The 14464-nt window shown below is 39.3% G+C and overlaps 1 protein-coding gene across 1 annotated transcript in view; it reads right to left on the bottom strand.

Moving 5' to 3' along the window:
- The window catches only part of KIF16B (kinesin family member 16B), a 224372-nt gene that overhangs the window by 169575 nt on the left and 40333 nt on the right, over positions 1 to 14464 (bottom strand). The window contains exons 4-10 of the mRNA XM_067565282.1: positions 9672 to 9788; positions 7279 to 7376; positions 6123 to 6232; positions 5362 to 5504; positions 3739 to 3907; positions 3421 to 3552; positions 260 to 435 (exon numbers count right to left, since the gene is read on the bottom strand). Of these exons, the coding sequence (XP_067421383.1) occupies positions 260 to 435; positions 3421 to 3552; positions 3739 to 3907; positions 5362 to 5504; positions 6123 to 6232; positions 7279 to 7376; positions 9672 to 9788 (945 nt within the window). The remainder of the gene's footprint in view (positions 1 to 259; positions 436 to 3420; positions 3553 to 3738; positions 3908 to 5361; positions 5505 to 6122; positions 6233 to 7278; positions 7377 to 9671; positions 9789 to 14464) is intronic.

Raw genomic sequence — 14464 nt, 5'->3', positions numbered from 1 at the left:
CTATGCTGCGGTGAACACTTAGCCATAACATCTTATAATTATGTTCTAGTCATATCAAGATGAGGCTAAAAAACTTTTACATAAAAGCAGATCTCTCACTGTTCAATTGGAAGCCAATTCAAAGAGGAAAATTTCATTTATTCATGACTTCACAGTGCTTATTTTTCAGATCAATATAATGAAAAAGATAATTATCTCATTAAAATCTAGTCATAGATGCTATTACTCAAAGAAAATTATACATAAATCTAAAACTAACCTGATTCCCTTGAGCAAGCAAGGTTTTTAATCGGGCTATTTCAGCTCGCAGCTCACGAATTAGTTTGACGTTAGGATCCTCATTAATAGTAGGCTTGTTGATGATGTTTTTGGCTCTATTTGCATAGCGCAGTGTACTTAAGGTTTCTCCATAATTGACATCAGCAGGTGAAATAGCTAAAAATTAATTCAGAAATAGTTTAGCTTGCACCATATGTTTCATTTAATAAAGTTGGTTTGTAAATTAAGTGTCAGATAAGCCTCTGGTGACTGGAGAGAAAACAAGGTCAATTATTTAGAGATTTATAAAAAATCTTGCCATCAACCTAGCTGACTTTTATAACTCAGAGGATCATCAACTCAATGGTGAGCAGAACATGCTCCTTGAACATATACCCTACATAACAGAGTTCAAACTCGTACAAGAACAGGAGAAAGCAGTGCTTTTATTCTAAGTCCCAATGCCATCTTCAAATGATGAAGCTGATGCAAGCAAAAGAACAAACATTAATTGTCCATTTTTTAAAAGAAATTATACAATAACTTGATAGAAACTAGAAATAAAAGAGAACAGAAAAGAATCCATAGCACCTACTTACAACCTTGGTCTTTGGGCTGAGCTGTACGTAGGTGTATGTTAGCACACATTACTATCTTTGGACTAAATACTTTCAGTGCTTCAAAGGCATGTGTGATGCACAAAGGGACTCCAATAGTGTTTTTCTATTGAAGCAAATTAATAAGGAAGAACAAGAACACTTTACTGAATGTGTCAATAAATGTTCTTTTTTTCCCCACATATTTTTCCAGTATGGCAGTCATTCATTACAGTTTCTAAAAGAAAATGGACAAGATATTCCCAAATTTTTTAAAAAGTGAATCCTCTAACACATGTAGAGTAGCAATGTATGGGACAGATATTATACAGTGGCATCAAACATCACAGCACAGAAGAAGAGGACACTATTCAGAGAAAAGATGGGATACTGATCTTCACTAGAAAGATGTTTAATGCCTTTACATGACTATATGGAAGAACAGCGGAATGAGACCATGGGGACTCTGAGAAGGTAACTAAATAATTATCAGAAGAAAATTGTGGTATTTTCTCTTTGCCTCATTTTGTGTTCATCACAAATGTATGGGCTTTCCTTTGTCAGTGGTTCACAAATTTGGGGGTAGGAGGATGGACTGCGTTTTCCTCTGCTCAGCATCCTGCTTTATGCCACACACTGCCACAGTGGCTGTCATCACTCCTTTATTCTACCCATTCCTGTGACAGGCTGTACCCTTACGTACAGCACTTTTACAAAACTCTGATAAATTTTTTACAAAGCATCATTTGAAAACTCATAATTTGATGATCACTGTTTTCCTGGTAAAATACATATGGCAACATTTTAAGTTTCTACTGTACGATGATACTAAGGCATATTCCAAATATGGAAAAAAGCTCAGACAAGTTCTTGAGACTAGATAACTATTAAAAAAAAACCTCTCCAACAAAAAAGCACAAAGGAAGAAACAAGTAGTGTTGTGAGCAGACTGTTAGTTTGGCATTCAGAAAGGACTAAATGGAGCTGGAGGCCACACCTCCTATATATACCCCTGAAAGGCAGCACGTGGGGAGGGAGTGGTATAAGTTTTCTAGAAGATTTCAAGATCATGCACTGGGAAGCACTTATTCAGGGAGTGCCAGTCCACTACGCAGGTCTCATTGAAGAACAAGAACTTTATCTGTTACCTTCCAGACCCTTGCCCCAGTACCAGAACCCATGATCCAAAAGGTTGAGTTACACTGCACTTCCATAAGCAAAGGGCAAGTGAGAATCCCAATTAAAGTAACTGAAGTGTGAAGGACAATGGAAAGTTCTGCTACACTGAAACAAACCACATACACATACACAGCTCAATCTCACTGTGGTTTCGTTTCTTTATAGTCTCTTTTGGAAATATACTTGACATTTCAAAGGGCTGATGAACTGTGGGATAAGCGAGGCCATGGCACATCTGCCATGTGATGTAGAGATAAATGTTTGTTGAGTGAACAGAGCCATTATTGAACTTCTTGTTTAAACTGTAAAAAAGTTCTCACAAGATCACCTTATAAATAATGAAGTTTAAAGCACCTGATTAAAGTGCTGTTAGTGTCAGAAGCGTAACTACATAGAGCTGGCACATACTTCCTCAACAGATCTGCCTCCTTTGTGTACTCTGAGTCAAATGTGACTACACTATTCTTTATTACTATTTTCTCCTATTAATGCTGCAGATACAATATAGCTATGGAAAAGTAAGCTAGCTCACACATCAACAGAATTGTTGGGTACATTCACATTGCTAGATCTTTATTATTGGTGATGATACACAAGCCTGAGGGAAGGGGGGAAATAATCTTGACTTTTAGATTGCAGATTGGGGGTGCCAAGTTGCAGAGTAGTTAAAACAAAATCTGTAGACTGAGTTGTCTGGGAGGCAAATGAATCATAAAATAATAGCATTGTTTTGATTTCAGGCTTAATTGATCAGATTAGCTAAAATTAAAGATTTAGTAATTTAATTGTTAAAGAAGGAACAAAAAGTGATGGTACAGATTTTCAAACTGGTGGTCATAATTATGCACATACATTTGTGCATACCCTCTTTATGCAGTAAGTGCCCAATTAATGCACATAAACGAGGTATTTGGCATATACCTCAGTTAGATACCTAAGGATCAGTTAGACACACAGCTAGAGATATGCAAATGCAAATACCTATTTGTATACATAAATATCTGCAATTGTACATGTCTACCTGAAAATCGGGTTCTATATATTTAGCAATAAAATTGGTTTTGTTTTGGTTTTTTTCCTTTTTAAACAAGTATTTATGTCCTCGTTCCACTTCTAGGGGCCAATGCTCTAATTATTTTTTTAAAAAGATCAATAATGTTCATATCATATTTTATGAAAAGGAGAACAGTTGGTGAGTACTTTATGAAGAAGAGAACAGTTAGCAAAAGGGTGTGTGGACTGTATTAAAGCTATGCGCTGCAATGTAATCATTAATTTAACAAGGTGTAAATAACACCATTTCTTAATGAAGCATTTGGAATCTAAATATTTACAGCTAATTTGTATAAAGTGTTAAGAATGAAGGAAAGTAATTTAAAACACTTACTGGCAATCATTATAGTTTTAGAGTTTCCTCCTAGGCTATCTTTCAACAGCCAAGTCAATACAGAGTCCCTGTAAGGCACAAATACTTGCTTCTTCTTTGCAAGAGGATTTGTTGCATCCTGAGATAAATCAGCTGTAAGGTGGAGGGGGGAGGGGAGAAGGGAGGAAAAAGCAATTCTGTATTTTGATTAATTTTTTAAACAAATTAAAACCATTGAGCTTACCCACTTTGGTAAATTTAACACAAATCAATTGCAACAATAGATACATAATACCAATGCAGAAAGATGAATGAGCATGAAAGAAATCAGAGACATACCTAAGGCAGAAATGACATTTCCCAGAGTAACTAGAGATTTGTTAATATTCCCTCCTTCCTTTAATCTAACCCCTGTAGCACCAGTGGCATCTGCTCTCTCACTTCCAGCAAGATCTACCAAATGGATCTTGCTAACAGTCTCACAAGGCATTTCAGCATCAAATTTAGCCTAAAGAAAAATACAAAAATATGTGTTAAACTACAAAGTTCTGGAATCTTACTGAATTCAGTTTGTATCTTCCATATCAAGTTTTAAGATTACATTAATATGTTTACAGTAGTAGAGCTTCAAAAGTCAGATGTACTAGAGGTACCAAAGAAAGAAATTCATCCACCAGCAGCTACAAAATACCCACTTAAGTAACTAATTTCTTTAAGTAATATTTCAAGCATTCAAGCTATTTACATATACTTGGCAACCACCAATGTCTTAAAATGTATTCATATTTAAAGTACAGTACGCTCATCTATAAAACCTGTATGAAATGTTTGGCTAAGAATTACAGTTACAGTTTTTACACACACACACACACACACACACACACACACACACACACACACACACACACACACACACACACACACACACACACACACACACACACACACACACACACACTTTTCACTCAGATTTCCCCATCATACTTTCATAGTTTCTTTGAACAATATATTGACACCATTTGTTGGATTGTCTCCCACCATTCTCTAAAAGCTGTGGCACTGTTCCCAGAATACACAACTTAGAGTCTCTGGCACCATTGGCCATTTGGAAAGGAGAGGCACTGATTAGCCCACTGCCCCGGCTCTCGGGATTTAACCTGGAGCTCATCCCACATGGAGCCTCTTTCAGCTCCGTTCCAGCAGCTCCATCCTACCCATCTTGAACTAGGAATGGGAATCCAGCCTGGCAATGCTGCAGGTCTAGCCAATTGTCCTGGGAGTCAGGAAGGAATTTTTTCCTCCAGAGAGCCAATTGGCAGAGGCCTGGGGTTTTTTCCCCCCACTTTCTTCATAGCACCTTCACGCCACAAGTGACATGAGGAACGCACTTAAAACCTAACTGAGATACTTAGTTGAGCTGTTAATTCGTCACAACTTGAGACCAGTTTCCAGTGTGGTTGAAAGGATAAAATGAATGGTTCTCAAAAGGTAAAAAAACTGAGATTTTGCTGATGGGCCTTGGGTTCATAGGAGAGGGTGAGACCTCGTGGCCTTCAAAATCTGAAGTCCCCACCTTTCTGCACCTTCTGTCCCCCTCATGCTAAGGGGTGGTGGCAGGCCTCAGACTAAAGTGAGTGCCAGGGGACAGGCTAGGGAAATCCTAGCCCAAGTTAAGGGTTATGTGGTAGGAGCCCTTGTAACCTCCCCACTAGAACCATTTAAATGCCTGGTATAGGAGCATATGGATGATGGGCGGGTAAAGCTCCGCCCTTGCGTTAAATCTTAATTAAAGTTCCAGCCTGCCGCTTAAAATCCATCCAAGTGTCTGTCCTCATTTCGCCACTGTGTCTGCATCAATAGCAGTAATTGGCTCTCCCAAGTTGCTGATTTGATAGCTACATGTTTCAGTTAGCAAATAAGTTGTTACATGTAAACATTTAAAGAAGATGCAATTCTTTTTACCTGAGTGAAGTTGATCGTGAAAATAGCATGAGATCTGCTGCTAACATCATTCATTCCAGTTGCAGCAGTGGTTCGATTTATGTTTCCTGCTTCCATAAGTTCCTCTACATCACTGTAATTTTGTACTAAATGTTTGGACAAATCTGAACAGAAGCAAAAATGACTAAAAAGTCAAACAAGTATACTTATAAAGGTACTGTAAACTGATCGATTTTCAAGTCCACCTCAGCACAATACAGCAGTGCTGAAATTGCACAGAAAGTGTTTATAATCAGATTTCCTTTATTTCTTTTAAATAGAGGAATGAAAAATTGTTTGAAGCATACCAAAACTGTTATAATATTTACAGTAGATTAGTTAAAAAGATTGCATGCTTCTCTTCAAAGCATATTGTATATATCTAACTTCTTAAGGATCAAGAACCTGCATTAGGAGAGTGGTCGACTAAGATCGTTAGATTCTAATAGATCCTTTCCATTTCAAACATCCATTATTTATAAGTTACTCTCCCACACTGACTTGAAATCAATTAATAGAGCTTCACTTCAATAAAAACAATTGTTGTACTTTAGAAGGGCTTGGAAACGAGAACTGTACAAAATAAAAAAGGCTGTTCCCAATAATGCTTTTACATGGATGATGAAATATATTGTTTTTCACCTTCATCTCTATTTGCATTCACAATTTAAAGACAAAAATAAAGACAATTAAACAAAGCCTGAAAATATTCATGAAGTAGAAAGCATTGAAGTGGTTTTTACCCTCAACATAAGGCCCTTCTTTCGGATGCTCTCGTATTCTTAAATTATATGTTTTTGATGACTTCCGCCTAAGAAGATCTCTCACACGTTCATTATAGATTTCCAGATAACTGAAACAAAAGTATCTGAATTTAGAAAAAATATTGAATGATACAATATTTTAAAAAAGCAAAATTACTGGAAAGAGCTCATTCAGATGGTAGAACTGAGCTTCAATCCTGCAAGTTACATATGAATGACTTGACCCACGATTCCCACTGACTATTCAGTCACTCCTGTGCATAGGATCTGTCCTGAAGAACACCTAATTTATAACTTTTTCACCAAGTTATGATACCATTTACAATATATGCTATATGGTAAAAGTACTTGTAAAGATCATATTATGATGTAAACATCTCCATGCATTTCCTGGTTTTTTGTTTGCTGTAATATGCTTTCTAAACCAACACCATTGGGAATTGGTATTTCTTGATGCAAATCCCATTACTACCAGTAGTTGTAGCAGCAACTGCAACTAGTAACAGTCAATAGAAAATAAAATAAGCTCTTAAACTTCATTCCTTTTTATACTTTGGACATTAGAAAATGGTCTAATTGGGTTAAAAGGTTAAAAACTTATTTTCATCATGATCAAGTGATAAGATGTGGGAAAATCCATTAAGTTTTCCCATAATTGTTACTCCTGCTACTTACAAAAAAGCCAAAAAAACTGCAGAATTAAAGTATTTTAAAATTATTACAACCAGAGCATGTAGCAACAGCTGAAGTTAAGGTTATTTAACTGTTTCCATTCTCAAGAGCTATTTCAGCTAATTATAAATTGTGTCAGAGTTTCACCATCTGAGATAAAGTTTCCCAGGTTTGATCTCTGTCTGCAGTGAATTTTTTTAATGCAAGTGGAAGGATCAAAGGAGAATGCTTTATAAAAGTATAAACATTTTCACCACTAAAAAAATGGGTGGGAAGCCCAGCAAAGAAATGCTGAAAACATTTTACTAGAGCTTTCCACAAGAATCCACTTTTGGGCTGAGACAAAGCATGGTATATTTCATCCCAAAACCACACTGTACAAAAAGATACTAACGTTAAAACAAGGAGTTTATAACAGAGGAGGTTCATTCCCAGCAATCTCTGTAACATACACAAAATCTACCTGACTTCTGTTCGAAAGGATGCTTCATTCCATCTTGTTTTTTCATTTATTCTGCTGAATAGTCCTTCACAAATTCTAGGTATTAAACCAGCATCACCCTGCAAAAACAATTTTTATTTTCTATATCACTACATGTACAGTGGGTCACGTGCATCAAAGCAGCACACTGTAAGCCCCATACTCATCATTTCGCTAGGGCTGTAATAATTCATATTAAGCATGCCATGTAAGATATCTGATGAAAGGTCATAATCTGCTAATACCCATTGTGCTGTCAAAATATGCATATCACTAATATGTATCAAGTCATAAGATTTTGCTGTTATTACAATATGTTATAATCTTGCTAGTAACAGCAGAAAACACACGCTGGCCCAGGAAAGGCTCAGCAGCAATCATCCAAGAAAGGAGTTGTAAACAAAGGATTTACAATACAATGACAGTTGTACAAGACTGTACACTAGAGATTGCTCAACTCCATGACTCACTTGCATGGGAGGGATTGAGCAACCTTGTGGCTCAGCAGGACCCACCTGGACATGCCTGGACTAGTGTCTAGTGCCCACATGATCAGAAGATATAAAGGAAGAAACAGGCTGCAGGTCTTATCCTTTCTCCTCCCCCATCTACGCTGAAAGCAACAGGAACATTGGAAGACTAAGAGACTTGGCCCAGGCTTGGAGAAGTCTGTATACTGAGAACTTGAACATCCTAAGTGGGCTGAGAAAACTGCGTAAACTATATACTGCCTAATGTTACAGGTTTAAGATTTAGATTGTATGTTTATCTTTATTTTCTTTGGTACCTATCTCTAATCCCTTACGCCTGCCACTTATACTCACTTAAAATCCAACCTTTCTGTAGTTAATAAACTGTTTTATATTCTTAACTAAAACAGTGTGTTTCAGTGAAGTATTTGGAAAAATTCCCACTCTGGGGACTCATTCTGCTAATGATTACACTGTTAATAGAATATCTCCCACACATTATCAATGCCACTTACAGAGTTTGGTAATCAATGCATATTTGCTAATGGCACCGTAAGCTCTAGGAGGATGAAGAGTCCCATGACTAGAATTTTAGTACTAGTACTTTAAGGAATAGCCCGCCCCAAAAGGAAATTATGTACTTGTAACTTGAATTTTGTAATAGGATGGTCTATTATAGGTAGAGTCTTGGGTCCATTTTTTACATAAGTGACTCTGGGAGACAACTGCCATGGTGTATCAGTTTATATAACCTTGTTTACACAGCCAAAGCAGAATATTTATGGCCCACAGTGAGAACAAACAGTATAGACCTCTATTTCTGAGTAGGGTCAAACAAGCATTGCTACCTATCTCGTAGCAAAATCTCTTGAGGATAATGGCCACTGGATATCATCAGAAAGTCTCACAATAAGTATGTTACTTGGCACTCAATTTTCAGCAATTTCTCTCTCATGCATAAAATCTTCTCTGGCCCTAACATTCTATTATGCTTATTCACACTGGAGAAACTTCACAACATTATATATGAAATTACTTATTCTGTGTGTACAGTATTAAGTAAAAGACAGAGTTAAAATCATACTTGCCAATTCAAGGAGATGCAAATTAGTGACACCACTACAGCTCAAAAAGGATTTATCAGGCAGAGGGCAGCCTTCCCTTCTTAACGTCTGCTGAGGAAGGGCAGCTTTTATTTTAGCCAAGGATTACAAGCAGAGGATGCTTCTGGGATGCACTAGATCAGCAAGCTCTTGGCTGCGCTGCCCAAAAGTTTCCTCAGTCAGTTCCTTCCCCTTAGGCAAGCATTCCTCCCTCTTCCCTCAATGAAGTCAATTATGGGCGACTCCCCTCCTCTCAGAATGCCCCTCCTGCTAGGGGCCCTGTGCCAGAGTTAGCCAGAACTTTAATCCTTAAAATTAAAATCTGTGTAATATTTTTAAATGGTGGGTTAAAAACTCAAGATCAGCCATTACCATTCTCAGTTTCCACTGCCAACTTGAAGTTTTTTTTTCCAAATAGGAATCAAACTGACATCTTGATTTTTTCCCTCAGAACCAGGCAGACTCCTTCAGAAAGTGCTGAGCATGCATTCTCTCAAAATCAGAGCCCCTTTATGGTGTCTGAAGTTGAGTAACCAAAAATCACTAGTCACTTTTGAAAATTTTGGTTCTGATCTATGCATAACAAATAGCTTAATATTAAATGTAACATCAACACAAAGATTTTTTTTCCCCCCAATTTAAAATTTCTCCCACATAACTAAAGGGAACTTTGCAGACTCCCATGTAACTACTAAAAGGTGGTCATAAATGGAATCAGCAGTATGCAGACAAGGTAGAGAATAGTGGTTCCAAAAGGAATCCAACTGCATAATAAAACTGAAGTCTGCAAAAGAGGACGTACAGTGTTTCCCATCATGGTGTAGGACTTCCCAGATCCAGTTTGTCCATATGCAAAAATACAAGCATTATAACCTTCAAAAGCAGATTTAAGGACATCTGTGCCAAGATTTTTGAAAACCTAAAAATGAAAACAAAAAAAGGCTTTTAAGACACTGAACAGTTTATAATTAAAATGACTGTACATATAATATTTTTTTTAGTTTATTCTGTTCAACATATCATTGTAAATACTTCAAAACAGCAGAAGTATACTAACACGCACAAACTATCAGTTTGGACCTATGATATTTGCTCTAGATGATTAGATAGCAAACATTCTGATTAAATACAGAATGTTAACTAGTATATTTATCTTACAGCAGTGCCAAAGTATACTTTTTCACTTTCTCTGTCAAACCTAGATCTTCCTGACATCATTCAAAACCACCAGGAAACTACCTTCTTCCTTACCCTTTTTTTCATCTAATCTCAGACAATACTTAATGATCATCTTTCTGCTATTGTTAATACTCACTTTATACCTCTAGAGTTCCCACAACACTACAGAATTTGAAAGTGTCTATTCCCTTCTTAAAAAGAAAACCCTTCCTCGATCCTGAGACTATTAATGGCCTTTTTTCAGCCCAGTGTAAGAGGCAAGTGAGTGGCTTTTTTCTCTGCCCAATCACCTCTTATATAATAGGACCTTGGACTGAGCTCAATCTCAGTTTCCTTTTGGCCAAAGCACAGAAAATATCTTCTTTATAGTAACTACCTTCTTTCCTCAGATAAGCCCTTCTCCTTTTGCCCTCAAATTTCACCAAATTTGACAAGGTAGAGCAGTCCATCCTCTTGGATCATGTACATAGCCCCACAGGTTTGCCTGGTTCCTTTCAGATGTGGTGGGATTGGATGGCTCCAGGCCCCACTACTCCTTAAAGGGGAAAAACCACCCTGTGATAGAATGACACTTCCAACAAGCCCATGTACCAAGGTTTGGGAACCTCTGACTTAGATAATCGTAAGCACAATTCTTTCACCTCTCTGTTACTTGAGAAGAGTGTCTCCTATTTAACTCTATTCTTTTTCCTAGGCATCATCCTCAACCTGAATTTTCCTCCTTTCACATGTCTTGTGTTTAAGTCTCCATCTCCACAATATTGCCTGTGTGTGCCACAATTCTGATGGTACCTTTCTTGAAATCCTCAGTTACACCAGCATTTCATGTTGTCTTGACTGCTCCTCAGCCATCTGCTCCCTTGTCTCTAGTGTGTGAAGACTGCCACTATCCATGCTCCCAAATGTTCAAAAAAGTTAAGCTATATTATCAGCAAATAATTCCACTGCCACTTCATTCATTTCAAAATCCAGTTTCCTGTTGTTAAGTAGCACATTCTGGACTTGGATCAAGCAGCTTCTCTCTAATGGATGGAACCAAGGAGCCTCCAAACTGTCAGATGGAGCATGTCCAGATTGGGATGAGTAGTCCAACTGTCATTCTGTGATATGTCTCCATTAGAAGTCTCATCGAGGTGCAAACGGACATTTTTGTTTGGTATGGATACCACAGTTGTCTGGGCCATACTGGGGCTCTGAGAATGATCAAGGAGCGGTCCCATCGTATCTTGTTTATTATCCATGGTAACAAAGGGATCGGTGGAACGTGTATAGTAGTGCATCTTTCCACTTGATTAAGAAAGTGTCTCCTAGAAATTGGTAGCCGTGACCTGCCCTGGAGCAGAATTGATTGCACTTGCAATTCTTTCTTGTTGTAAATGCTCTATTGATGGTGTGCCCCATCGTTGAAAAATGTCACATAGGACTGTGTCGCAGATCTCCCATTCGTGTTCCAGTACAAATTTCCTGCTCAGCATGTCTGCTGTTGTGTTCATGCATGCTGCGAGGTACGAAGCAGATACGTCTATATCTTGGTTTATGCACCAGTTCCAAAGCTTTATGGCCTTAGTACAAAGAGAGAGAGAGAGAGAGTGCCCCCTTGCCTGTTTATGTAAAACATGCATGCCACATAGTCCGTCATGATTTGGACTGATTTTTGTTTTATCTGTGGCAGGAAGTGGGCGCACGCTTTGCGTACCACTCTTAGTTAGAGAAGGTTGATGTGTAATTGTGCTTCTGACTGAGTCCATTGACCTTGGACATTGAGGCCTTGCATGCGTGCGCCCCATCCTATCAATGAGGCATCTGTAGTAATTATGACTGATGGTATCCGCTTTTGGAATGGTATGCCTCTGCATAAGTTGTCTGGGTTCATCCACCAGTCCAGGGAGTCTTTGATTCTTGGAGGAACTATTAGTTTTTTGTTCATTCTGTGCATGCTTGGAGTGAAGACCAAGCATAGCCAACCTTGGAGACCTCTCATTTGCAGTCTGGCGTGTTGAACCATGAAGATGGTGGCTGCCATGTGGCCCAAGAGTTGGAGGCCCATGCGAGCTGTAATTTAAAGGATTTTTTTTTAATCTCCTCGATAAGATTCACTATTATACGGAATCTTTGAGTTGGGAGAATTGCTGTTGCCGTGATTGAATTGAGTTGTGCTCCTATAAATTCTAGGTTTTGCATTGGTAATGTAACTGATTTTTGGAAGTTTATTTGAAGGCCTCATCCTTGGAGAATATGTATTGTTGTCTGTGTACTGTATTCTGCCTCTGCGTACGTTGGGCTTCAGAGAAGGCAAACATGCAGGTAAGGAAAGATGATGATGCCTAAGCATCGTAGATGTGCCGCAACCACCGAGAGTACTTTGGAAAAGACGCGTGGTGCAGCGGATAGGCCAAAGAGTAACACTGTATATTGGTAATGTTCCTTACCAGCTGTAAACCGAAGGAATCATCCATGAGACGAGTGTATAGTAATGTGAAAGTAAGCATCCTTTAGGTCAGGGGCTGAGAACCAATCTCCTCATTCTAATGCAGGGATGATCGTAGCTAGGGTGACCGTTTTGAATTTTGAACATCAATGTACTTGTTGAGCAATCTGAGGTCTAGAATTGGTCTCCACCCCCCATTTTTCTTCTGCATGAGGAAATATTGGGAATAGAATCCTCAGCCCCTGTATTGAAGCGGAACCCGCTCTATTGCTCCTAGCTGTAGTAAATGCAGGACTTCCTCCTGCAGCTGTTGCTCATGGGAGGAGTCCCTGAAGGAGGTCAGGGAGGGTGGATGGGAAGGTGGAGTGGATGTGAAGGGGATGAACTAACCCGTGTGGATGATTTCTGGGGCCTAACTGTCCGTAGTGACTGCTGCCCACCCGGTGTAAAAGGGGCGTAATTGGTGTACAAAAATGGTTGTGTTCCTCAGACCCTCAACCAAACCTTCAAAACGACTGTTTGGGCTGGATTGGTTGAGAATAGGCGGAATTGTTAGACGTTTGCCTTCTCCTCTCTGGTCGCTGTTTTTGTCTGTAGCTGTCAGAGCCTTGGTTGGCGATTGGAGGAGAAGTCTCTTCATTGGTAGGGCTGGTATCACCTACTTTTGAAGGATGGTGTATATATGCCCAAAGTTCTAACGGTCATTCTGGAGTCCTTCACAAAGTGTAATGTTTTGTCCATCATTTCTTAAAATAATTTGTCTTTATCGAAGGGAAAGTCTTTGACTTTTGTTTGCAGGTCCTTTGGGATGCTGGACGACTGGAGCCAATAGGCGCGGCGGCACATAGCAACGGCTGCGGCTGTTGTGTGAGCTGCCGTATCAGTTACGCCTAGAGAGGCCTGCAGAGCCGTCCCAGCAACCAGTTGTCCTTCATCTACTAGGGATTTTAACTATGCATGCTTTTCTTCAGGTAAGTATTGAATTAGGTCATTGATTTTCCCATAATTATCATGACCGTATTTGGCCAGTAAGGCGTTATAGTTGGCCACTCTAAGACCCTGTCTACACGTACCTGTGAGATTCGGCGGCAGTCGACAGGAGTTATGCAAAAACTTACGTAACTCCCATCGACTGCTGAGCTTCTCTTCTACGCTCCATCTTCACTTGTGTAGCTGGTCTTAGTACGTTGATTTCTGGATCGACCTGAGCAGGTCTGCACTGACCGCTCAGTTGATCCAGAGAAATCGATGTGACGGCAGCAAATTTACCGCCGTCAGCATAGCCATAGCCTAAATTGCAAGGTTGCTGAGGAATATACCTTGTATCCAAATAGGTCCAAATGTTTGCTGTCTTTGTCACCTGAAGTGAATTTAGGCTGGGCTTGTTTATTCCTGTGGTGCACTGCATCCACCGCCAGAGAGTTGGGGGTAGGGTGGGTGAATAAAAACTCCAAACCCTTTGATGGTACATAATATTTCCTGTCAGCCTTCTTGCAAGTTGGAGGGACTGACGCTGGTGTTTGCCAGATTGTATCGGCAGGTTGCATTATGGCATCGTTAATTGGCAAAGCTATTTTAGTATTGGCAGTAGTGTGTAGTATCTGGAGTAACTTATGTTGAGTCTCCTTGACTTCTTGTAAGGGTATGTCTTGCGATAATGCTAACCATTTGAGTAAGTCCGGAAACGGTTTGAAATCAACTCCTGTGGTTGGAGGAAGAGGCATTACTGCTTCGTCCAGTGACGAGGATAAGTTGTGGGCAGGGGAAGTCTCCTCCTGCATGCCATCATCTGATGTTTCAAGGACTTTGTCAGGGGCAGGTGACTGTGAAACTGGCTTGTCAGATGTTATGGCCGATATTGATGGCATGTGTTGCTGAAAAGCTGCGGGATGTGCCTGGGTCTCTTGTGCTATGTGAGCGGGAAGATCTCAGAGAGAATCTTCATTTGTTCAATCCATTCCCTCATGGTTTTTAAGATTTGGGACAGT

Source organism: Emydura macquarii, unplaced genomic scaffold, assembly GCF_026122565.2.
Source record: "Emydura macquarii macquarii isolate MOO-44397 ecotype Brisbane River unplaced genomic scaffold, CSIRO-AGI_Emac_v2 contig_2676, whole genome shotgun sequence".
Taxonomy (NCBI): Eukaryota; Metazoa; Chordata; order Testudines; family Chelidae; genus Emydura; species Emydura macquarii.
This window is presented reverse-complemented; position numbering and strand designations above follow the sequence as displayed.